General features: G+C 37.6%; 1 protein-coding gene across 2 annotated transcripts in view; it reads right to left on the bottom strand.

Annotated features, from left to right (window-relative positions):
• Nell1 (neural EGFL like 1) overlaps positions 1-26,198 on the bottom strand; it is an 801,023-nt gene that overhangs the window by 694,211 nt on the left and 80,614 nt on the right. For both annotated transcript variants that reach the window (XM_048788493.1, XM_048788492.1), the window contains exon 3: positions 19,584-19,734. In XM_048788493.1, the coding sequence (XP_048644450.1) occupies positions 19,584-19,734 (151 nt within the window). The remainder of the gene's footprint in view (positions 1-19,583; positions 19,735-26,198) is intronic.

Here is a 26,198-nt window from a genome sequence, read left to right as displayed (position 1 = left end):
CCCTCTGCCAGCATGGGAGACCCCTGTGTACTTCATATAAGGAGCTAGTTATGAGCTGATAATACTTATTGAAGAGGAATGAATACATCCAACCCTTCCCCAACCTCATCATAATCATACTGAAGCTCAATCAGGCACTTGACACATCTCACTGCAGTGTGGGAGTCGGAGAACAAGACACTCGGTGGTATATTCTCCCCAAATGATGCCGACTAGTAATTTGTATTCTGGAGGCAGCTAGTAGAGGGAGAAGGGTAGAGAGAGGAAAGAAAGAACATACCATGCTTTTGCTTTTATTCTCATTACCAGAAATATCCTTCACCCTTCTCTTCCTACTTCTGTGTCCCAATTCATACCTCTCCACCTGGCAAACTGACTCATGCTTCAAATTCCAGCTCAAATACTATCTTCTCTATAAAGCCTCCCTTGACTGTCCCTAGGAGAATTAGTGGCTTTCTTCACTGTGCTTCAACAGGATTTTTCCTTCATTTAGTTATTGAATCTGTATTGATGAAACTCCTACGAAGTGCCAAGCATTATTCAAAGTACTCAGGACATGGCAGTGAATGAAACAAATAAAATTTCTGTACTAGACTCGCTTCTCTAATGAAGAAAGGGGAAAACTGTAAATATATATTGTGTTAGATGATGATAGTCCATAAAACATAAAAGCAGCATAATGGGGCTAGAGCACGGCAGAGCACAGGAGCCTGTGTTGGGGTTGTCAGAATAGGCTTCACTAATAAGATGTGAACACAGGAGAGGACAACTAGATAAAGTAGGAGCTAAGGAGTCCTGCAGAAGAAAGGACATTACCGGACAAAGGAGATGAGTGCAAAGTTCTGGGGGCAGAATCAAGGGGAAGCTGGACATAGTTTTTAAGTAGCAGGGAAGCCCGTATAGCTGAGTTAGGGAAGATGTAGGAGAAGAAGAGGATTAAGTCAGAATGACAGACAGGTCACATAGAGACTTGTAGCCAAAATAAAGCCTCTGGATTTTATCCTGAATTAGTGGAGAAGCAAATGAAGGGTATAACTCACTCCTTTCATAAAACGTATCACGGTGTGTTGTGATTGTTGACAGATATCTCCCCCAAGGACACATCTCAGTCTCCCCAGCTCTTAGCACAGTGACTGATTTACAAAAAGTGTTTAATAACTTTTCAGAGAAGGGACGATGAGAGTAGAACAAATAGAAGACCCTGATCTGGCCACAGGCATATATGACATATAGGACTGTCTATCTTTCACTAAACTTTCTCAGGAAAAGATTGGCCTCATAAATTCTAAATGAACCTGCAGCTACCTTAAATCAGGTTTCACTCAGAAACAGCTGTTCTCCAACCACAAGAAAAAGCAACTGCTTACTCTTCCAAAAACAGCAAATCACCAGAGTCGTCACTGGAAAAGTTGCTCAAAACTCCCGTAACCAGAATTCCTGGTCCATCAAAATAGGTTTCAAAACCAACATAAGGTTCCACTTCCACTCTGAGAATATCATCTCACCTTCTAAAAACCGCCACTAAAGATCTTTCTAAATAGTTTGCCTGAAAGAACTCAAGAGATCAGGTGAATTATCTCTTTGTCCCTTAGGCATCATACAGCCATAGTAAATGACTCTCAAGGTCCCCAAGGCACTCTGAAAGATGAAGAATTAAGTTATTTTGAACCCCCAGAATTGCTGTACTTACCATATTTCAGATCCTTTGCAACATGAAGAAAAGATTCCTAAAAATTCTTGTGGCTTTCTTCAAGTTGAAGGTGTCTGAATTTTAGCCAGCCAACCCACCCATTTCTGAGACCCAAACTGGCTTAAAAGAGCCAATAAAATCTGCAAGTTATAGTGTTCATAGTGATTTATCTTGCCCTCATTTGAAGCTTCCAACAATTTAAAAAGTCTCATCTAACCATTGCTGAGTAGACACTGTGGTTGTCCAGCCCCTATTCTGTCTCTTAATGTTAACAAGTAGAGAGCCCCAAGTGCTGCCCTCAGTGAACCACAAAGCCTGGCACAGTGTGGGGCACTGGGCACCTGTGCAGCATTTAAACAGCCCTTTTCAGCAAATATCTCATCAATAACCTCAGAAAGGCACAAGACAAGCATTAATCACCAAGGAAACAATTTAGCTGAGTTCAACCCAACCAAGTCTCACCTGACCTCTTACTGCCAGTTCTCTGAGCGCCACCACCATTCCAGTATGTCCAGGATTCCAAGACTCTTCAGGTTTATTTCTTCCTGGGCTAAAAGTCTTATGTGACCTTGAATCAATGCTGCACCTGCAGTATTTCCCAGTGTCTGTTAGCATGTTAGTTCCACTAAAGGGTATTGAAGAACACCTACCCCTCAAAGCACTGCATGACAGAAATGAGCTTGGAAGTGCTGGATAGGCAAGTTCAAGGAGTCAATAGAATACACCGCTTAATAAAGTACGCTGAGGAGCCAGACGCCTACCTGGGTTTGACTCCCAGCTCCATCGTTTTGGTAGTAAAGTGAATTTTAGCAAAGCATCAATAATCAGTTCTTCAGTTTCCTCATCCATAAGGTAGAAATAATAATAGAACCTATCTTATCATAAAGACTAAACATCACTATGAACTTAAGGTACTTAGCACACACTTAGTACTTTATTACATAAAGAGGCTAAAATGTGCTAACATTTATTGTGATTCTCCAAGGAAGAGAAATACTATCATGCTTCCTAAGTTTAATTAAACTTAAAATTCTTCTTTTCCCAGGATATCTTATAGGCCCTGTGATCCTTGAGACCTCGTTAGGGAACTCTTCTGTTAGGCAGTGATTTGTGCCCTAAGCCAGGCTGGAATTACACCAATCTCAAAATGTCCAACAAAGTAAAACTAATTGCTCTCATGAAGAAATATTAGAGGTAAAAGATGAAAATTACATTTAAAGATAACTCTCTGATCATAATACTCAGGTGCACTGCAAGTCTTATTTCAGATTCTTCAGACTTGGAACGGAATTCCGGCTTTGACTCTGGACAAATTACTCAACTTCTCCGAACAGCAATTTCCTGATCTCAACGATGGAAAAATAATATCTATCATATCTCAGCTATGATCAGGACAAAATAAGATAATGTAAGTAAAATAGTTGTCACTTTCTAGGTATCAATCAAATTTGTGTTTCTTCTCACTATGTCTCAGAGAAGTACAAATTCAGCCTATAATCTAGCAGCATTTAAGGGTACCCAGATTAATGGCCCTAGTTTCTAGCCCAAAATTTGTCTGTGAAAAATGCTAAAGTCAAAATGCAACAAATGAATTCATTTTCTTTTTTTCAAAAGTACATAATCAGGGGCCAGGGTTGTGGCTCAGTGGTACAGCGCTTGCCTAGCATGTCTGAGGCACTGGGTTCAATCCCTGGTACCGCATAAAAAATAAATACTAAAATAAAGTTATTGTGTCCATCTACAACTAAAAAAAAAGTACATAATCATACTTTGAATGCTAGGAAGAGCTATGAAATATTCCCACCTCTTGTTGGTTTGACTCAAGATAAATTTAAAACACTGAGTAGATAAGACTCAGAAAGAGAAGAGCTATTACATATTCCCAAAGCTGAGGGCCAGCTACTCAGAATCAAATCAGAACAAAACTAAAAGCAACAAATGGGCCAGCAATGGTTATTTTCACATCCACTTCAAACTCATCATGGATACCTATTATTTCTACAGGACCAATTCTGCTAAATCTACAATGACCGGAACCCAAATTAATAAGGTCAAGTCACTCTAGGATAATTTATTGTCCTACTTTCTAATTAGTCATTAGCATATCCCAACCATTCCATAATCCCAAAATCTTTCAGATTAAGAATTACCCTTGAAGTCACCCTAAAATTCCTTGTTAGATTCTATGTGTCCCAAATTCTGATCTGAGAAAATAACAGCCACCATGTCCCTGCAGAAACGAAATAATGGCCTTGGGGTGATTTGTGGGAAACAATCCAATGAAGGTTCAGAAATAAACCCCGTGTGGAGTCTTTTTTTAGCTGGTTCCATTTTGTGGCTCCTGTATTTCTTTCGTCCTTTCTCAGATGGAAGAGAACCTATTCCAAACCGATTCCTGGTCCGGCCTCCTCTTTACATATAAGACAAATACCAGCATGGCAAACGCATCCTCTACGCAGCCACCTACAAACTCCCTCTAAAAACAGACATCTTGGCATGTCACTCGCCTGCTTTTAAAACACTTCACCAGCACTCGAACCCCTACAGAGAAGAGTCACAGATGCCAGGCAACGAGAGCCAGGCAGGTGTCTCTCATGACTGAAGTGGGCTAGGCGTCTGAAGTATTTTTCTTGAAATCAGCCGCCCTTTACGTCTCTTTGGTTTTCTTCTTTCAATAAAAACAGTGAAACAAGAATTTCACGTTTCTCCTAATGGCCTTCATTTTAAAAAGAAAAAAGAGCCACTGACGCATGGCCTCCCAATGAGAGGGAGGCCATGGGTAGAGCTGGGGACTGTGACAATCTGAAAAAGACATGTCAATTTTCATGAGAAGTGAAAAACTGGATTTTCTAGGTCAAATGCTCAATTTTCAAGTTTTAGCAACCAACTGATAATTTAAAAAAAAAAATTAGTGAAAAAAATACTGTGGAGTTCATTACATTATGCCCCAAATAAAGCACCTCTCCAAGCCAGAGGAGCGGTCTCAACCTTTATCCTTAAGCTGAAGTCGCCCCTTGTTAACAAATCTTGCAGCAGGAACTGTGGAAGGCTCCCATCCGTCTCCTAGCAGTTTCTGCTCTGCAGGCTGCATTCCAGTCACAAGCCCCCTGTTCTAGTCAGCCTTTTCACCCCTGTGACTAACAGATCTGACGAGAACAACTGTAGAGGAGGAAAAGTTGATTGAAGGGCTCACAGTTTCAGAGGTCTCAGTCCATAGACAGCTGGCTCCATTCCTCAGGGCCCAAGGTGAGGCAGAACATCATGGCAGAAGAGTGTGGCAGAGGGAAGCAGCTCACATGGTGATCAGGAAGCAGAGAAAGAGACTCTACTTGCCAGATACAAAATATAATACCCCAAAGCCATGCCCCCCAGTGCTCACCTCCTCCAGTTACACCCTACCCACCTTCAGCTACCACTCAGTTAATCCCTATCAGGGAATTAACTCATTGATTGGGTTAACCCAATCATTTCTCCTCTGAATCTTCTAGCATTGTCTCACACATGAGCCTTTGAGGGACACCTCACATCCAAATAACACCCCCTTCCTAGTTCCCAACCCTCACATACCATATATCTCTCTACTCTGTACCATACCTGCCTTCTTGGGGATCAGACCCTCCATCTCTCAGGAAATCTATTGTTGGCTAGAAAAATCTAGTTCTGGCTGGTTCAGATGAACCAACAATATTTAATAAGGTGATTTGCCAATTCATTCCTACCAGACTATCATTATTTGCAACCAATTCAAATGACCACAAGGGGAAAGGGGAGCTAAAAATTTAAAAAAAAAAATTAAAACAAAGCTCACTGATGGAGTTCATTTACTCTGAAAAAATAAAGTAAGCATAATTGTAGTTTTATAAATTATGAGGTTATTTGTATTTCCAAGGGACAGTTTTCAGGAATGGGTAAAGAGTTAGGGGTCTATAAGTAATTCTTGACCCAAAATAATATGGCCTTATATTAACATCAGACTTTGTCATTTGTGAAGCACTCTCCCTCACACTGTGGAATCAAGATAGCTATTACAGTGAATATATCCTCATCAAGAACCACTCCCTCTCTTCATCCTCAATTTACCAGACTTCCTACACACTAGCTCTGTCCCCTAAGCACAAGCTGAATTCTGCCACAGGGCCTTTGTACTTACTCTCTTTCATCTGGGACACTCATTGCTCTGAATTTTCTCACACCTGTCTCTTAGATTGAGCTCATACACCCTTTCTTCACAGAGCCCTCTTTGGTTTCCTTTTCTTCACTGGTTATCACTCATCATCCTGGGCTCAATATAGTGTTAGGTTTAATTTTGTCCCTATTCATCATCTGATTCCCCACACACACACCACTAGAATGCAAACTCCTTGAGGATAGACACTTTGCATATCCTCTTCACCATTAAAAAATCCACCAGTGTTCTTAGCCCACAAAGAAGTGTCTGGAACAGATTAATAGCTAATCATTAATGAGTGAATTCTAATTTTACAGATAAATAAACTGAGGTACAGGGAGGTACCTGCCCAATCTCCTGAACATCTCCCTCACTGACAGAGCAGAGACTTGAGCCCACACCTTCAGACTCCTAGCTCAGCATCACTGTCCTTGCACCCCTCATCAATGTTCTGAGTCAGGGGTCTCAGCAACAAGGCTCCTCTGTCCACATTTCTCTCCACAGAAGCCATAGAGTGAATGTTACCCAGAAAGGCAAGCGTCTCACAGCTACTAATTCCAAAGGACATCAGAGACAGACTTTAAAATTCTCTGGGAGAATTCCATTGAACTTAAATGATTTTATGCATAAATATTAATGAAATTGTGACTTTTATACTAAAAAAAGTAAAGGTTAATGGCTACATTTGCTGTTTTTCCATTTCTCAAACACTAGGCAATCCAAAATCTAATATGCATACATACAAGCATGAGCAATATGCCCAAAACATTATACTCCATTGCTATGATATTTCTTCTCTTGAATTAAGGTCAAAAGTCATCTAAACAGCTTCATTTTTTCTGATAAAGATTTAAATTTTACTTAATTAGAGTGTTCCTGAAAACCTCCTCATTTTCTTGACAGCCAGATCCTTCCATTCACTTTCATTTCTGCCTGAAAATTACTACTTTCCAATTCACATCACAGCCTAACTACCCATTCTCTTGCTCTTCAAATACGCAGCCTTTAAACTTTCCCTCAAAGCCGTGTCTACACTCTGCTAGATATAAAGGTGAAAATGATGGAAACACTGAATCCTGGTGTCTAGTCACCTAGCATTTGGAAGTCTCTCTAGATTGTACACATTTTCAGACTGTAACCATTGGCCTTCTCCAATAAGCCTCTACTAGAAAGCAAGTGATACCATTTACTGGATGAGAATATTTTCATTCATTATTTCCTTTTCTATAATTCTATTATTGTTTTGTGTGTGTGTGTGTGTGTGTGTGTGCGTGCGTGCGTGCGTTTGTGTGTGAAAAATGAGTGGTCAGCTGGAACTGGACTCTACATGACCACTCCCCTTTTTCATTGATTTTTTTTTTAAATAAATGAATTCTTTTACTTTATGCAGCTAAAAACATGAAGAAAGTAAAGGCAAGGAACTATGTTTCTTTGGGGGGAGGGCATGCATGACACAATGATTAACAAAAAAAGATTCACCCTCCCACCCCCAGCTCAGGGCAGAGTACCTCAAAGTAGCCCAAGAAAGAACCCTGGGCATCACTCTTGATTCCTCCTTTTCCACTCAGAGCACCCCATTTAGATACGTCCAGACCCACCTGAATTAATCATCTTCTCTCCACCTGCACCACTATTATCTGACATAATTCAGCATCTGTAGGACAAGCCCAAAATGGCTATAGTTAGGCTCCCTCGCTGAGGCTTCTGGCGGGCTACGTTTTTAGTATGCAGCCAAGGTCATGAATACCCTGATTCAGCATACTTGTTATGGTTTGAATGCAAGGTTTCCTCCCAAAGCAAGAAGGTTCAGAAGAGAAATGATTGGGTTGTGAGAGTCTTCACCCAATCAGTGAATTAATCCCCTGACAGGGATTAAGTGAGTGGCAACTGAAGTGGTGGGGTGTGGCTGGAGGAAGTGGGACTTGGGATATGGCTTTGGAGTATATATTTGTGTCTGGTGAGTGGAGTCTCTCTCTGCTTCCTGACACCATGTGAGCTACTTCCCTCTGCCACATTCTTCCACCATGTTGTTCCTGCCTCACCTGGAGCCTCAAGGAATGGAATCAGCTGTCTATGGACTGTGAGCCCCCTTAAATAAACTCTTCCTCCTCTATAATTGTTCTGGTCTGGTCCTTTAATCACAGCAGGAAAAAAAAACTGACTTAAAATGTACTCGAGGTCATAAACATTTTACATTTTGCTTGTGAGCATGTGCCCAAGTAAGTAACCTGTTGGTGATGTCCCTTCTTTGGCCTGCACATAAAAAAGACCCATAGAACAACTCAGGGGGCTAAATGGAACTGACAGGGGCAAGATGGAGCTGGAGCTGAAGGCTGCCATTGTCTCTGAGTAAAGAATGCCTACCATCCCAACCATACCTGGTATCTTACTTCACCTGCCAGGATCTCAAACTTGTTTCCTGGGTCTGAGTCAACACCCCAACAGCACCTCGTCCTCTTATCAAAGGTCTTGATTATAAACAACAGCTCCAACCTCCTGTCTTTGGGCCACCAATTTGGCTTCCTTATTACTATTCTCACTAAGCAGTCATGTGATCTTTCTAAAACACAAATGGAATCACACCAAACCTGCACTTAAATCCTTTGCACGGCTCCCCATTTCCCTCAGCATAAAGATGAAACCTGTCTCACCTATGAAGCTATTCATGACCTGGCCTCTTGCCTGCCTCGTCTGATGACTTCTTCTACCCTGCCTCTGTGTCCTTACTGGTAGACTCCCCACTCTTCCATAACACTGAATTTTTCTTCTTCTGTTTTTTTTTCCTTCCTCTTTCTTTTTCTCCTTCATGCTGGAAGTTGAACCAGGGCCTCATGCAAGCTAGGTTAGGATTCTTCCACTGAGCTACAGCCCCAGCCCTTTTCTGTTTTCTTAATGCACCCTGTCGACGCTCACCTTTTCACTCATGCTTTATCCAAAACATACTTCCATTCATATTCTCTTGGCCCATTTCTCCCTATACTTTTTTTTTAATTTAAGACTAATAAGCATAACTCTTTAGTAGAAAGACTCTTCAACTTTGTTTGGATGAAGCAGGGTTCCCTGCTTCATAGGTTGTATTCCTTCTATCACAGTACTCCTTCTATCACTATCATACTGTTTCTTTAATAGACTACACTCCTGTGTGTTTTACAATTGTAGCCCAGCTTTTGTAAACCAAATACTATTTGGCAAGTTTTAGTTGATATCTCAACTAATAAGGTGATGTTAATGATGTTAATAAGGAAGTCTACTAAGAGAAGTCCTTTCAATCTCAGGAACTTGCATTGGTACAAAATGAGAGACCTATTTGTGCACTTCAAAAGCAACATGCATAGACTTATTTTAAGTCAAGCTCCCAATTTACTCCCTTCTTTCCCAAATGTAAGTAATTTAACAACTGAAAATATAATTTTATAATATAAGCCATTTATATCTCATTGCAAAAATAATTAAACTTTTAAGTTTATCTAAGAAATTCAGGGACTGAGGTTATAGCTAGCTCATGGTAGAGCATTTGCCTAGCACATGTTTGGCACTGGTTTTGATGCTCAGCACCAGATAAAATAAAATAAAGTAAATATATTGTGTCCATCTACAACTTAAAAATTTTTCCCAAGGTAAAAGCTTTTTCTGGGCTGGCTTCATCAAACCAAGTAACGTGCTTCTGGAATTCCTCCTCATCAACACCATCACCTCTTTTGTAACCCTCTATTCTGGCATTTACAATAAATTAACTAAAAGTAATAATAATTTAAATGTTTCCTCATGTTATTCAAAATTGTGACAATAAATCTGCTGCTTTGAAATTACAGAATGCATTCAAAGCGACCATCTATTGTTTGATATTTTCTATGATAATTGCGATCTGAAAACAATCATTGCAAGAAGCAAAAAAGTACAATATGTGCTTTCTTTCCTGCTGAAAAACATTGGGGGCACTATGGAATATCTCAAGAAGCCATAGGAGAGGAAGGGAGATGACATTTATTGAGTACCTTGACATATGAGATGTATAAGTAGCCATTTACCTAACTGGTGTTTTGAATCCTCCCAGTAAGTCGATGATGTGGTAATCAACACCTTCCCTTTACATGGAAGGATATTGAGACTGATATACATTAAAGACAACTGCAAAAGCTTCCTCATGTAGTAATTGACAAACCTAGATTCAGTTCTTGGCTCTATCTGGCCTCATGTCAAAAAGCTCTTTCCAACACAAAAACTCAGAAAATCAAATATTCTCTTTTGAAACACAAAATTTTAGTTTACAAAAAGGAGATGGCGTCTTAGGAAGCCAAAAATGTCCTCCTCTTCTTCTCATGGAATTTACAAGAAGGTTTTTTGTTGTTTGGTTTGGGGTTTGTTTTTTTTTAAAGATCCCTCACTTTCAGCTTCCTATCTAATTATGTTTAGATGTAATTTATCTATAATTTAGGAATAAATTTGAAAAACAGAAGATTTACCATTATAGCTTATAGAGTTTCATATACTGGCGAACATTCAATTAGATTTAATCTGTGTTAATTAAGCTTTCCATTTTAACAAAGCTCTATATTAACACATTTGAATCAGAAAAAATAAACATTAAATCTGCAGTGCCATTAAGATAATTCAGCAAGTCAGATTCATCTTTGTTGCTCTTCCAATGTGCTGTATTGGTACTATAAAAAAAAACTATCACATTTGAAATATAGGTTAGAATTAATAACAGAGTACCCATTCCATCACATAAAAGAGCCTATTTCAATTACTACCTCCAAGTACATTTTCAATAGTCTTTATATTTAAGTTTTTCATTTCATTTGATCTACCCACTTAAGATGTCCATGGGAACTCAATTGGTTCCATTACCTAGGGAGTTTCCAGATATTACTTTGCCAAGAAGTTCACTCCTGGTTTAAGGAATCATAGTCTCCCAAATTATCGACCTCTAACTGTTGGGTCCCCACCAGGGAAGAGAGATACCTGCCTCTGGCAAGAAGGGAGTTCAGCCACTGAAGAAACTCTTCTGCCATTTTTTTCAATAATGGCCTTACCTGAGAGTAGCCCAAAGCCTAGCAGAAATTGGAAACCGTGATTTCCAAAAGAGTAAATGAAGTTCCTCTGGCTAACAGATTTGGAAAAGGCAGTTGGACAATTACTTCCCGTGGTGCACCTGATGGCTAAGGAGGATGTTCTAATCCAGAATGCTGTTCCCCATTGTGCTTCATCAGCAAAGGAGACTTTGGACTGGAAATTGAACATTATCAGGTTTGGGTGATAGTCACCACTTTCCTTTAACAACCAAATGAGAGAGGAAATGTTTCATCTGGCATTCCTTTGCATCCTATCTCCCCTCAGCATCAAATTTCCACTTCAACAACAACAACATCATCATCATCATCATCATCATCATGACTTTTTAAATTGAGTTCCTGTTACATATCAAGCACTATAATAGGTGGTTTACAAGTACTTCTAATTCTCACCAAAAAAAAAATGCTATTATTATTTAATCTCAATCTCCAGACACCAAAACCTTTGCCCCTGTCACTGTCAGCACAGCCTCTCATGGGTAGTACATCCAGGGCAATATATTGTCCCTGTGCCTGGGACAGTATATTCCATGGGAATTTGTAAAACTAGCCAAGAAGATTCTGAGCAGCTCTAACTAGAGATTGAGAAAATGATTCATACATACATTCAGTATTTATTAAGTGCATAGAATATGCCTAAGAGTTTTATTTGGAAACTCTTACATATGTTACTCTCATGTATTTGGGTGCAGACTAAATAGGAAACATCACAACCAATCAAAACAGATACTACCTAAGTTACTCCAATATCCATGTTCTCTCATCCTTGGCACACTGCTAGACCCAGTCCTGCCACCCCTGTCCAGCATAGGCAGCTGAACTAAAGTCATTCGCGTGAATTTGGGGTGACTCAAATACCACACAGACACAGAATACCTTTTGTAAGCTTCAGGACAACTTTCCCCGGCTCCTAACCTCAGGCTCCCCAAAAAGTGGGGCAAGAGAAGGTCACCAGAGGCTGATAAGAGAGCAAGCACATTTGGAAGTGGGCTTTTACTTGGGGGGATGCTGTTTCTTACAACCTTCTATCTGAAAAAAGGCAGAAGGGGCAGATTACAAAGGAACAGGTGAAGTGTAACTTAACCCCAGTGGGTGACACTAACACAAGTGAAAGGTGCTACATATAAAATCATACCTATATGCATCTATCTAAACACAAAAACAAGACACGCCTCCAAATAATTGTTGGATTATGTAAAGATTACCAGAAAGAAAAAATTCTGCAAATGCAAATACCTAAAAATGTAGCACATATTTTACATCTTCAGGTAAAAATAAAATCAGAAATAATCCCCTATTTTTTCATTTAATCACTTGGGATTTTTAAATATTCATTAATTAGGATAAAAGAGTTTTTAAATATTCAGTAATTAGGGTAAAAGAGGAGGACAAGGTTAAATTTTAAAAACTACAGAAAATGAAACATTATATAACAATATCAATGGGCTGTAATCAAAGCAATACTCACAATATATTTCTTCAGTCATTTTATCAGTTTTATAAATAGAAAATACTGAAAAAAATAAACTAACATTAAAAAGCTAACAAAAAATATCAACAAAAAGATCCAAAAGGGAAAATGTGAAGAAATCAATGAATCTGAAATTAAAAATAGACTTGATCAATAAAACTAAGAACTGTCTCATTAAAAACATTAATAAATTATAATCTCATGATGAGCCTACTCAGGGAAAGTGGGATGAAATGTGTATCTCACATTAGAAATCAGAGAAGACAATCACAAATATGAAATTTTATTGAGCAAAAGAGAATATATTGCCCAACTACTTGTCCAAAAATGCAAATCTCAATAAAATATATGATTTTTAAAAGAGGTAAGCTAAGCTAATCCAAAGAAGAGCTTATAATTAGATAGAGCTACACCATAAAAAATAGAAATGAATATTTCCAATAATAAAAGTTTAACCAGCATCCCCAAAAAACATATTATTAGTCAAACAAATTCTGTGATTTTCAGACCAACATATACAAAATACTTTCTGTTTTTTCTAAATACACTTACATTTAATGTTTATATCTAATTATTTTCAGGCTAGTTCTGTCAGACATATTTATTAAAGAGATACTGCTTATATTTTTAAGCCAGTCTAAACCACAAAATAAATTTCAAAATTAATGCCACTTATGACAAACTCACACCTAACATCATACTCAATAGAAAAAGTTGAAAGTTTTTTCTCTAAGACTTAGAACAAAATAAGGATATCCACTCTTGCCACTTCCTATATAGTACCGGAAATACTAGTCATAGCTATTATGCAAGAGAAAGAGAAGTACTTTTGATTAGACAAAGAGGAATGAAGGAAAGGGAAAGGGGATGGGAATAGGAAAGGCAGTAAAATTAACCAGACATTAATTTTCCTATGTCCACATATGAATACATGACCAGCATATTACACATCATGTACAACCATAAGAATGGGAAATTATACTTAATATATGTATAATATGTCAATATACTCTACCATCATGTATAACTAAAAAGAATTAAAAAAAGAAAAAAAAACTGGGTTCACACAATTACCAACCATGGTAATAACACATTTATATATTTTGTTTTTTGACCTATTTCTTTATAATATGGTTTATCTTCTTGTAACTACTACACCCGTGTGACTGTTAGTACATCTGAGTGTTTATGCTCACAAAACTGTATTGTTATTGCCTATTTTATTGTATAAAGTGGCCTACAAAGTGTTTTCATGTTTTTTTTCTTATTTCTACTACAAAGCTATAGCAACCAAAACAACTTGGCGCCAGCATAGAAAAAGACATACAGACTAATCAAACAACATAGAAACCCCAGAAATAAATCCACACATTTACAGCCAAGTGATTTCCTACAAAGACATCAGGAACATACAAGTAAAGGGCAGTCTCATTAATAAGTGATATTTGGAAAACTGGATAATCACATGCAGAAAAATGAAATTAGATCGCTCTATCATGCCATATACAAAAATCAACTCAAATAGATTAAAGATAAACAACAGACACCAAATTATGAAAATACTATAAGAAAACATTGTGGGTAGTAGGGTCTATGACACAGATCTGGGCAATATTTTTAATATGACCCCAAAAGCCCACGCAATAAATGTAAAAATTAACAGATGGGTCTACAACCAACTAAAACTGTTTCTGCACAGCAAAGTAATCAAAAGAGAGTCAAGAAAGAACTAACCTACAAAATGGAGGAAATCATTTGCATATTATACATCTGATAAGAGTTTAATATTTAAACTATATCAGGAAGTCAAACAAGTCAATAGTAAGAAAAAAATAACCCATTTAAAAATAGGCAAATTATACAAATAGACATTTCTCAAAAGAAGTTAAATAAAGGACCAACAGATAAATGGAAAAAAATATTTAAAATTACTAATCATACTGGAAATGCAAATTAAAACAACAATGAAATAGCACCTCACATCTGTTAGAATAGCTATTATTATAAATATATACCTTAGCAAAGATGTAGAGAAAAGGGGGAACACGTACACACAATTGGTGAAAATGAAAAATTAGCAAAACCATATGGAAAATGATATTGGAATTTCCTCAAGAAAAATTCCTTTGGGATCCAGGAATCCCAAAAGAAAGGAAATCAGCATGTGGAAGAGAAATCTGTACTCCCATGTCTACTGCAGCATTAGTCCTAAGAGCCAGGATAAGGAAATCAACTCAAGTGTCCATCAAAGGATGAGTGCATAGTAAAAATGTGATACATATACATATACATCTATATATTATACATATACACATATATGTATTAGATAATTTTTCCACCATAAAAAATGATACTCTATCATTTGCAACAATATGGGTGAATGTGAAGGAGATTATGTGAAGTCAAATAAGCCAGGCACAAAAAGACAAATCATATGATCTGAGTTGCATGTGGAATCTAAAATAGTTGATCTCATAGAGAGTAGAATAGTGGTTACCAGGGACTGAGGGGGGTTGTTTTAAAACGTTTGAGTTAACTCACATGTACAGTTATATATTCATTTCACTTATTAAAAGTTTAAATGTTTTAACTCACTAATGAGTTTAAAGTGTTTACAACAATGGCTGAACTCAAAAATAATTTAAGTAACTACTACTATTTTTATTCATATTGTTAGTTATTATTATTTAATGAGGCTAAAATCCTAAATCAAACATCAGTAAGTTTAATTGAAAGTTTATTCAAGGATTCTCAAGAATAGTTCAACATTATGGATTCTATTAATACAATTAATTAGGTTAATAGATAACAGTGAAAACAAAATTATCTCAAAAGGCACACTGAAGAGATATTTAATAGGTATTCATGATATTTTGGCCTTTCAAGTAAATCAGAAATGAAGTTAAATTTCCTTTACATCATGACTAGATACATAGATCAGAATTTATTACTAGACATTGTTATCAACACATAAAAAGAACATATTAAATCATAAAGGAAAAAGGATTGCCTTCTGTCTTCTGACTTTAATGAGGACCTTTAATCTATTTATTAATTATTTACCAGTGTTACAGTGATTCTAGTGGATATTATAAAATAAAAAGTAACTGGTATAAATACTAGAATTTTGGAGAAATATTTTCAATGTTTTCAAATTCAAAAATTTCATACCTAACAAATTAAACAGGATCATAAAAAATTGAATGCTTGGGGGCAGGGTTGCGGCTCAGTGATAGAGCGCTTGCCTAGCATATGTGAAGCACTGGGTTCGATCCTCAGCACAACATTAAAAAACTAAACAAATAAAATAAAGGTATTGTGTCCACCTACAATTAAATATTTTTTTTAATTGAATGCTTGGTACATGGCATGCAATGAGCAAAAGTTAGCTTTCAAACAAACTCCACATAGTTAAAAAAAAATTTGCTAAAACTCATTATTAGAACCAGAATGAAAATATCAAAAGAAAACTACAGACCAACATCCCTCTTAGGAACATAGATACAAAAATCTTCAACAGTGTACTATTAAATCAAATCCACTAATATAAAAAAATGGATTACACAATATAGTCAAGTTTTATTTATCCCAGGAATGCAAACTTGGTATAACATTCAAAAACCAATTCATATATAACATCAATAGAATAAAAAATAAAAACTACAAGATCTTCTCAATAGATACAGAAATGGAATGTGGAAGAAATTCAACACCCTTCATAATAAAAACACTAAATAATAAAAACATCCTCCATCTGATTTTTTTTAAATCTACAAAAAGAAAATAATTCCTTCAACCTGGTTAAGAGCATCTTTGGAAACCCACAGATAGCACAGTTCATGGTCAAAACTGATAGCTTTTCCCCAAATATCAGGAGCAATACAACAATGTCTCCTCTCACAACTTCTATTCAACATTGTACCATAAGTTCCAGGCAGGGCACTTAGGCAAGAAAATGAAATAAAGGACATCCAGGTAGAACAGAAAGAAATAAAACAGTCTCTATTTGCAAACAACATGATCTTCTCTGTAAACATCCTGAGCAATACACTAAAAAAAAAAAAGTCATTTTGGAAAGCACTCTAGCAGTTCTACAAATAAACAGAATTTACACTTGATCCAGCAATTCCACTCCTAGCTACATACCCAAGAGAATGAAAACATTATGTCCACACAAAAACTTGTACATGAATCTCACTATTCTGTACAATATGCATCAATTTAAAAAATTATAAACTTTTATGAGTGTTCATAGCAGCATTATTCATAATAGCTAAAAAGTGGGAACAATTCAAATGTCCAACAACAGATGAATGGATAAATAAAATATGTTGTATCCAAGCAAGGCAAAATTATTCTGCAAAAGAAATGAACTACAGACATACAAGATGAATGAACCTTGAAAATACTGTAAATGTAGCCCGTCACAAAAGGACCACTAAGAATATGAATTTATTTATATGAAATGAACAAAACAGACAGTAACTAGATTAGTAGTTACCTAAGCTTCAAAGGTTTATGGGGAGACTGAGAGGGACAGCTGAGGGATATGGAATTTCTTTTTGGAATAATAAAAATTTCTAGAATTGGTTATAGTGATGAATGCACAACTTTGTGAATATCCTAAAAACCACTGACTGATAAAAACAAAACTCAGCTAGGAATGCAATAATGCCCGTGATATCATAATAGGGCAAATATATTTAATTCTGATCAAAAGTGATACAATCAGGATCACACAGGAGGGAATCACAAAAAGAAGGTCTCTGACCTTCCAGCCAACAATCTAACCACGAGTTACCTACAGCCTCTGCTCCTGACTAAAGAAAATCCTTGGTCACCAGATTTTACACATGATCAAATGTGAATGCCAAACATTTGCAGGACAACTTGCTGCTGCAGACATTATTTCTTTGATAAATAAGAAAGATCCTGAGAACAATGAAATATTCTCATTCATTACAGATGGGCAACTTCTGGGAGGTTACTATAAATAGTTGAATTCCTAAATATATACCATTGTATATTCCCCTTCAATTTTATTGCATCCCAGGTCTTCTTAACTAGAATTTAATCTTCCTGAAGGTGGAAATCAGGTTTTCTCTGCTACCCATAGCCACTGCATTACAAACTCACAATCATTTATACTTTGCCTTGATTAGACTAAACAAATATGGAAGAGAGCACCCTAAAATCCAGAGAAGATGATCTATTTCTATTTCTTCATATTTTATTTATTAGTCAATATCTGAAGTTTTCCTATTATAATGAAAAATTATCAGATGACTCTCCATTCAATGATCCTTGGGTTCTATTAGAAATCAGCTAGGGATATAAGAGAAGCTAATCTTAACTCTGTGTGGCAGTACTGATTTTTTTAAAAACCTTTTCTAAAGTAAGATTTTTGTAATTACAAAAGAGAAATCCAACAAATATGTCTGAAGACAAAAAGCAAGGAGAAATGTATATTTGTCAAGAAATAGCAGGTCAATATGCATTGTCTTTTATCCGGCCTCATAGCAATTCTGCAAAATAAATTATTGCCTACATTTTTGACACAGAAATTGAAGTCCCAAAATACTAAATAGCTGATGTCACCCAACTAGAACTAGAACTCTAGCCAGTGCCACACTCTTTCTACTAAAAAACATTCATTCCACATGTTTCTCATCTAATTTGAGGAGCCCACCTCTGTGTATGAAGGTATGCATTCTGGTCTTGGACTGTATGGTCCTCCACTCACACCCAAGCCCACAAGGCCAGTGGGGAAAGACAGCCTTTCCATGATTGTGAAGCTGAGACTTGGCTTAACACCAAACCCGGGCACTCAGAATACCTTTGAACTAACCTGTATCTCTCAGAGGCATGTACATACATCACGCTGATTTCACTCAAAATCAGCCAGTTCCTAATGCTAACACCCACTCCCCGGCCAAAAAAAAAAGGATCAGGGTGCCTCATAACCCCTTGAAACTGAGAGCAAACTTAACCATTAAAAACAGAACTGTTGATCCTTACAAATGTTGAAAGAGTATAAGGAAACACCTTCGGTTCTAGTCAAACAGGTCCATTCATTGCGTCCCTCCTAAAAAAGTGCATTTCCTTACATTTCCTCACCTCTGTGATGACACACCAGCGCTATATACCCTTGTTCCCTTTCCTGCCTGAATTCTGCCTGTCCTTCAAGTCCTCTCTCTATGTGGTCTTCACCAACCAGTGAATTCAGTGAACTCAACACCTTGACATAATTTTGAAATTAGATGCCACTCTATTATTTCTTTATTATTAACTCTTTTTTATTCTTTAGCTTTAAGGTGGTCAAGCCATTGAATGGTTAGAAACTTAGAACCCTTTATGAAAAGGGTTGAACCTCATAATAGAGCAGTTTTCTTAAACATCAAACCTATGGGGACCTTAATCCAAGTTTTTCCACTTGGCACTGAGGCTCTCCAATGATCTGGCTTCTACCTACCTCTGTAATACCACCCCTCACTGCCCACCCACAAATCTCATCTCTTCCCCCCACACACTTTTATATTCCAACCATGTACCCACACTTGCATTATCCTTCTTAAAATCTTGGAAACCTCTTTCTATAATGTTGTTCCCACCCCTTCATTCCCATTCCCCTATCAGAAAACACTTGGCTTTTTTCCTTATACAACCACAGGTCCTTTAGGAAGCCTTTCCTGGATACCCCAATCCTCAATAGGATTGAGCCCTCTCCCTTTCTTCCCTGAACTCTAACTGCTAGCATTCCATCACAGTGCTTTGTGATATTTATTTGTCCACATTCCCTACTTGCTTATGTGACCCTTAGAATAACACTTTTGAACTGTTCACCTCCCACACAAGAAATTCTTATTGAAGGCTATTAAACATAACTAATTAATTTGCTTGATGACTTAAGTATGGTGGATAGAATGCGGTTTTCCATGAATAAAGTCAACCTTTTAAAGGCAGGAGAGAAAGACACTCATTAGTGATCCTTGGAGAGCAAATAAGGGAAACACTTTGCCCAAAGTAAATTATTAATGCAAAATAGATTCATTAATGTGTTCAGCAGAAATCATTCCTCAGCTAGCCGAATGTTTCCAAGGAGCTCCCACCCCTAAACTCCAAGGCATCTTGCATAGCCCATGAACTCTGAGTAGATTTTCAAAAGTGGAGATTTCTTACCTGTGTTCCAGTTCTCGAATGGACAGTATCACTCCTGAAGTTGACGGCTTCTGCTGTATGGTGGCCAAAAACGTAAATTCACTCTTATTCCGGAACAACTGAATTAATTTCTCACTCACATGAGGGGCTGCATGGATCTCTCTCTCTGTATCTAAGAGTCAGGAAGGAAGAACGGGAGGAGAAAAAGGAGAAGACCAAGGAGGAGAAGGGTAGAGACGAAATAAAGAGGAGAGGGAACAAGAGAAAGAAGAGGAAAAAAAAAGATCACAGTTAAAAATGCCATGTTCAAGTATCCAGATCACATTTTTCATTTTCTCCTCTTGTCAATAGTTTCCATTTTTAGGTGCCATTCACCACTCCATACGGCCACATTCGTTCAATGAAAAACCCAGAAATGCTATCTCTGTCACCATGCCCACTTGTCACTTTGACAAGTTCACAACTGGCCAGACAGTGATTTTCTGACATGGATTTTGACAGGACACTGAGCAATTCAGCCTGCTGCAAACAGATGAAGTTGCTGTAAATAAGGTGAGAGGCAGACAAATAAACGGAGTCCTAAATTCAGAGAATCTTGGATCTAGCAGAACCCAAATGCCACTCAGCATGCCTCCAATCTCATTTTTCCCATAGGCTTGTTTTCCTTCTCCTCATAATGCATTTAAGAAACCTGCCCTTGCCTTGTGCCTAGCACAGATTTACTAGCACTAATAATGGCAAATGACTCTGCCTTTGCTTAAAGAATAAACATGAAACATGCTCATAAGTGCGCCTGAATTTCTCTGCAAATATGCAATGGATTGCTTTCCTCATGAAATATTTATTAAAGTTGAATCCAATTCAGCAGGACTGGATGTGTGAGAGTCCAGCTAATCCTGCTCCTAGACAGGAATCCCTCCTTCTCCAACATCAGCATAATGACAGGCATCCATCACTCCATACTCAGACTCACCCTGGCCGTGACAAACTGGGTGTTATCTCATTATTTCACCATACGTACATTTCCCGGCATCAGAAAGGGGCACCAAGGGAGCAAAGTTAGAGGAGACTACTCAAAGGACGATAAAGGGATATCAGAGGTGTATTCAGTGGTCTCCTCTCACAACCTGAACACCTCCTCTCAATGTATGACAACTACTTAGTTATTTCTCCAGGGCCACATGAGGAGTCTTTGAAAAACAGAGAACGGCAAAGACTACACCACATGGCAAACTTTTACAACAACGCTGAAGAATCTCAGCCTAAATACTGGCTTCTCAAAAAAAGAAAGAAATAATAATCTTTCAATTCTTGGTCTTGAGGCCCAGTTGTCTCATCTGCAAATAGAGGGGGTACCTAGGGGATCTCTCAGAGCTTCCTATCTCAACCTGTAGTTCTATGAATTACTGCTCAGCATACATGACACAGAAAGAACACCACAGCCTTTTCTACCTGCAAATGCCTAGGCTGAAGATTGTTTTTAAAAAAAAAAAGTGGGGCGGGGGGGCTCCTGTACCACAGAGGCACCTGAGCCAGACAGACCTCTCCATCGCACAAGTCCACCAGCATGACATTTGTTTTTCTGCCTGAAGAAAAGCCTTCGATATTCTACTGTAAAGGGCACATTGCTGGCTTTTGTCAAGGGTTGAGATAAGAGCTAGCCACTTAAGGAGTGCTTCTGTGCCTTCTACAAAATCCCAGGTGAAAACTTTATAGTTGGCATTTACAACTAATTAAGTATATAAACAAATCATATTGCAAACTAGAGAATATTAGCAACTTTTATTAACATTATTTTTATTATCATTACTTCTGGGCAAAATGCTCCCGATAAATTCCACCTAAAATTTAATGCTAGAAAAATAAATTGGACTTTTGAGATTATGTTGACTTTTTCCTTTTGTACTCATCAGTGAGGAATGAGCCCAATGAAGAGAAGGCCATGATTAATCAACAATGCCTGCTGGAGGAAAGGGGTATGAATATCATATTGAGTACAGGTGTCCTCACTTCTCTTTCAATTCTCCTTGGGCAATATCTAGCCCCATGACCAAGGGCCTTCAAATTTCCGCAACCCTAAACTTTCCCTTAAGCAAAAGACCCATGTATTTAACTTCCAACTTGATATTGCCATGAGAATATCTAGTCAGAAGTTCAAATTTTATGTGACTACATAATAAGCATTTCAAATTGTAGGTGTGTACATCAGAACTCCTTTTCTCTTCCCCAATCCTCTATCTTTAGATCCTAAAGTTCCCAGTCTTAGTAGGTGGTGATGCCCAGTTCCACAAGTCAAAATAATTAGAATTTGTCCTTGATTCTTTCCATTTCTTCTCCCTCTATGTCCAACTCAAGAGTGAATCAAGAGGGCTCCCATGTCTGGAATCTGTCCACTTCTTCCTAATTTCATTCTTATAGCTCTTGCCCAAGCCCCTGTCCTTGCACTCTAGAACAGTCTAATTGTGTCCTAATTAGTCTCCCTGCTTTCATGCAGCCTTCTTCCCCCCATTTTTGCACCCAGTAGCCAAAGTGCTCCCTTTAAAGCAAAAGTCTGAATCATTTCACCTTCCTGTTTAAAATTCTCCAATGGCTTCCCACTGCTTACAGGATAAAATCCAGCCCTGTTAGCATGATCTGCAAAGGCACACACATACTGATTCTTGCCTGCCCCTCCTTCTCCATCTCACACTCTCCTCCTTGTTTGCTGGGAGCACACCCCACCCACTCCTGTCTCAGATCTTTGGACCCTGCCCTCTCCCCAGAGTCATCTTCTGCCACCTCTCCACATGCCTGGCTCCTTCTCCTTTAGCACAAGCTACAAATGCAACCTCCCTGTCACTCTTTCTAAAGCAGGCTGTCCACCAATGGCCCTCTAACACACCACTCTGGTTATTTTCTCCATATAACTTGTCATAATGTATGGATTATGATCAGTTTGTTATTTCCTTACATTATTTATCACAATCTTGCTCCAGGCTTCTTTCTCATTTATTTTTCTCATTTATATTATTACTTTAAATAATCACATATGTTATAATATGTGATTATTTAAAGTAATAATATAAATGTAATAATATAAAATAAATAATATAAAGTAATAATATAAATAAGAAAATAGTAGGCATGGTATCTTTTTGAAAACTAGGAATATATGAGTCCTTCTCAAATGTCAGTGGCTATCAAATTAAAGAAGATGATATTTGATGCCAATTTGCTCCCCTCTACTCATCCCCCAACAGTCTGAACCAGTCCTACCACACTTCCGCTCACCCATCCTCCTTGAAAGCTGAACATTTCTTATGCTGACTTTTCTCATTTCTTTTTATAAATGATTGGCACATTGAAGTAAAGAGAGCCCATTAGCACTCAACAGAGTGAAATGTAAGAAATATCTATTTTGATACATGGAGACTTTATGAGCGTTCTCATTTTCAGAAAAGCCCTTTCAAATAAATGTTTATCATAATTCAGCCGATAAAAGAACACAAGAAAGCAACGCCATGTCTTCTTAGAATATAGAGGCAAGAACAATGAATCAGGTTTCCAGGGACTGAGACTACTCAGAGATTTTTAAGTAACTAGCCGTGTACCTCAGATAAAGACACTCTACCCCTCTGAACACTACACTCAACATCTAAAAATCAAAATTAAACTCTGTGATCTCCAAGTTCTTTCCTAGCCTCAATATTTCATTTCTGTTAATCACTTTACCCTGCTCCTAGCCATGTATCAAAAGAAGGTACTAAGGGTATTTTCCATCCATAAAACACAGATTTTGCAGATTTTTCTCCTTTGGTGATTTTCCACATTAGCATAAAATATTAACTTTTCAATTGCTGAAAATAGTGACATGTCACCTACTTTACAGAAGCCTGATTTTTTTTTCCTGGAGTTAAAAGAGCAATCAATGAAAACCAAGTAATGGGAGAGGAGGGGAGGAGTAGGGAGGATAGGAAGGGCAGCAGAATAGAATAGACAATATGATTGATGTATGTACATTCCATGTATGTATTATATATCAAAATGCATTCGACTATCATGTATGACTAAAAAAATAAATAAATAAATAATTAAAACACACACAAAATCATGATGAAAACTAATATTTCCTTTTATTAATTTTTAAAAAAAAAAAATGACAGCAGAATGCATTATAATTCTTATTACACATATACAGTACAATTTTTCATATCTCTGTATATAAAGTATGTTGACACGAAAAAAAAAGAACCATAAAATGAAATTTCTAAAAAAAATGTATATATATATATATATATATATATATATATACATACATAGAGAGAGAGAGAGAGAGAGTATTTTATTTACAAAAATCAATATTAATAAAAGTGAAATGAATGTGTATATATTAAACATATAAACAAATCCCTATCTGAAATTATGCTAAAAAAATCTGTAATTTTATAATAAATTACTTTCTAAGTGGAAAAAAAAAGAAAACCAAGTAATGGGACCCTATAGTGAATATTGTACTTCCATATTCAGCCACTATAGTGTGGGTTTGCTGTGTTACTTGAGAATAGTCAGTTCTGCTAGAGAGAACAAGAAAAACAAGTAGGATGGATGAGGCTCATAAGAAGTGTTAAATATAGATATCAAGTTAGAAACCTGTGAAACATGTTACACAGATTGAATAAATGGAACATTAGCAAGCTGAACATAGATAAAAAGAATCAAATAAGAGTATTGTTTGCAGATAGAATGGGGCAGGAGGGCCAAATCATAATATATACATCATGCCACCTTCAGAATGACAGCTATGTCATCACTAAATCCAACACCCATTATTGACATTCATTGCATTCCCATTGGGTCCCCACAAGTGCACTCCCTGAGAAATGCCAATAAAACTCATTACCACTCACCAAATGGACTGGTAGACCACAATTGTGGTCAGAATTATTTGCCCCAAGCATGTCAGCTCCAGTCTGAATTTCCCTCCCTAACTTTTCTACGTGAACTCGAGTCCTTGTAACCTCACCATCAGGAAAGCTATTACAACCCAGAGAGAAGAAAAGAGAAGGGGTATGGTAAAGAATGAATATAGGGACAATGCTTAACTCAAGACTCGGGTGGAGTGTCCTTCTCCCCTTCTTGCACTGTAGCCTAACTCTCCCAGCCTACTCCATCTCTTTTCCTTGTTTCCTCCTGGAATTGCAAATTGATTTAAGAAGCCATGTGATTCAAGCATCTGAATTTGATCTATTTGTGAGGCTTTTCATTTTGTGACCTCTGGGTGTATATTTGGAGGCTGTCTTTGTGTCAAGTAATGTTCCACACAACGAACATGTAAGATGAACATTTTTCATTTTTTTAAAAGGCTGGAAAAAAAATATCATTCCAAATACTCAGAGGTTTAGCATAATCTACTTAAGAAATGCTAACTCAGCATCAAGGGTTAAATGCTTTTTCTTTCCTAGGATGGAAATGGTGCTACCTAGTCATTTTTAAAGAAAGACTAAAACTGCTAATGTGATGATTAAACATCAGAAAAAAAAAAAACAAAGGTGTTGGATGAAGGGGAGGAAACTAGAGAGTGGAGAAGAAAAGGAACGGAATGAAATGATATTCACATATTCTTCTCTGCTAAATATAGAAGCAACTTTATTTCCCTTTTCCCTGACTTACAGGGTGAGGATGGTGGTGAATGGTGAATTTCATTGCCAACATATATTTGTGCATCATCTGCATCAGGCTCTATGCTGGGCACTAGGGAAATGAAAGTAAAAATGTAGTTTCTTTCCTGGAGGATAGATAAATAAGACAGTTTTCCAGTGACAACAGGTACAGAACAAAGCAGTGCACAAAGGACAGAGGTGGCCTACGGAGACTGGGTATGACATCACAGAGGATGCCTCATTGAACCCAACTCAAAAGAGATGAATAAGCCTTCACCAGGCAGGAGTGTGAGGATGGACAGGATGTGCATTGTAGGGTCGCTGTGCAGACCTTCACAGTACCCTGGCATTTTTCTTTCTCTGCAAGCATCTCTCTCACTAAAAGTCCAGCAGGGAGGGCTGGGGCTGGGGCTCAGCAGTAGTGCACTTGCCTGGCATATGTGATGCATTGGGTTCGATTCTCAGCACCACATATAAATAAATAAATGAACAAATAAAGGTCTATCAACAACTTAAAAAATATTATTTTTTAAAAAAAGTCCAGCAGGGAAAGCATCTACTCAACCTAATACTGGAGGGAATTCTCAGGCCCCTGACCAGCCAAGGAGCACCAGATTAGCACAAAGCAGAGTAACTGCCAAAATCCAAGCTGATACATCAGCTAAGGATTGATGAATCAAGGTAGCAGAGAAGCAGCAACCAGAAACATGAAGAAGCAGACACATCAGGGCAGCCCACCTCAGCCTTGACTGATGGAGAATTCAGACAACATTTAATATCTACATGAGAATCTCACACATGGCAAACTCCTGGTACAGATCAGGCACATTCTTCTGGTCTAAGTCTTGCTTAAACTCATGGCAAGATTGGTCCCTGAAGGCAAAACAACTCTTGTTCGTTTGAACTGACAGTTGGCTTTTCATTTCTGAGTGCAGAGGAAATTTGCCAATTCCAAACTGTCAACTACACATGGAGCAATTCCTGCTGTGGGGAGGGA

This window comes from Marmota marmota, unplaced genomic scaffold (genome assembly GCF_001458135.2).
Source record: "Marmota marmota marmota unplaced genomic scaffold, marMar, whole genome shotgun sequence".
NCBI classification, from domain to species: Eukaryota; Metazoa; Chordata; class Mammalia; order Rodentia; family Sciuridae; genus Marmota; species Marmota marmota.
This window is presented reverse-complemented; position numbering and strand designations above follow the sequence as displayed.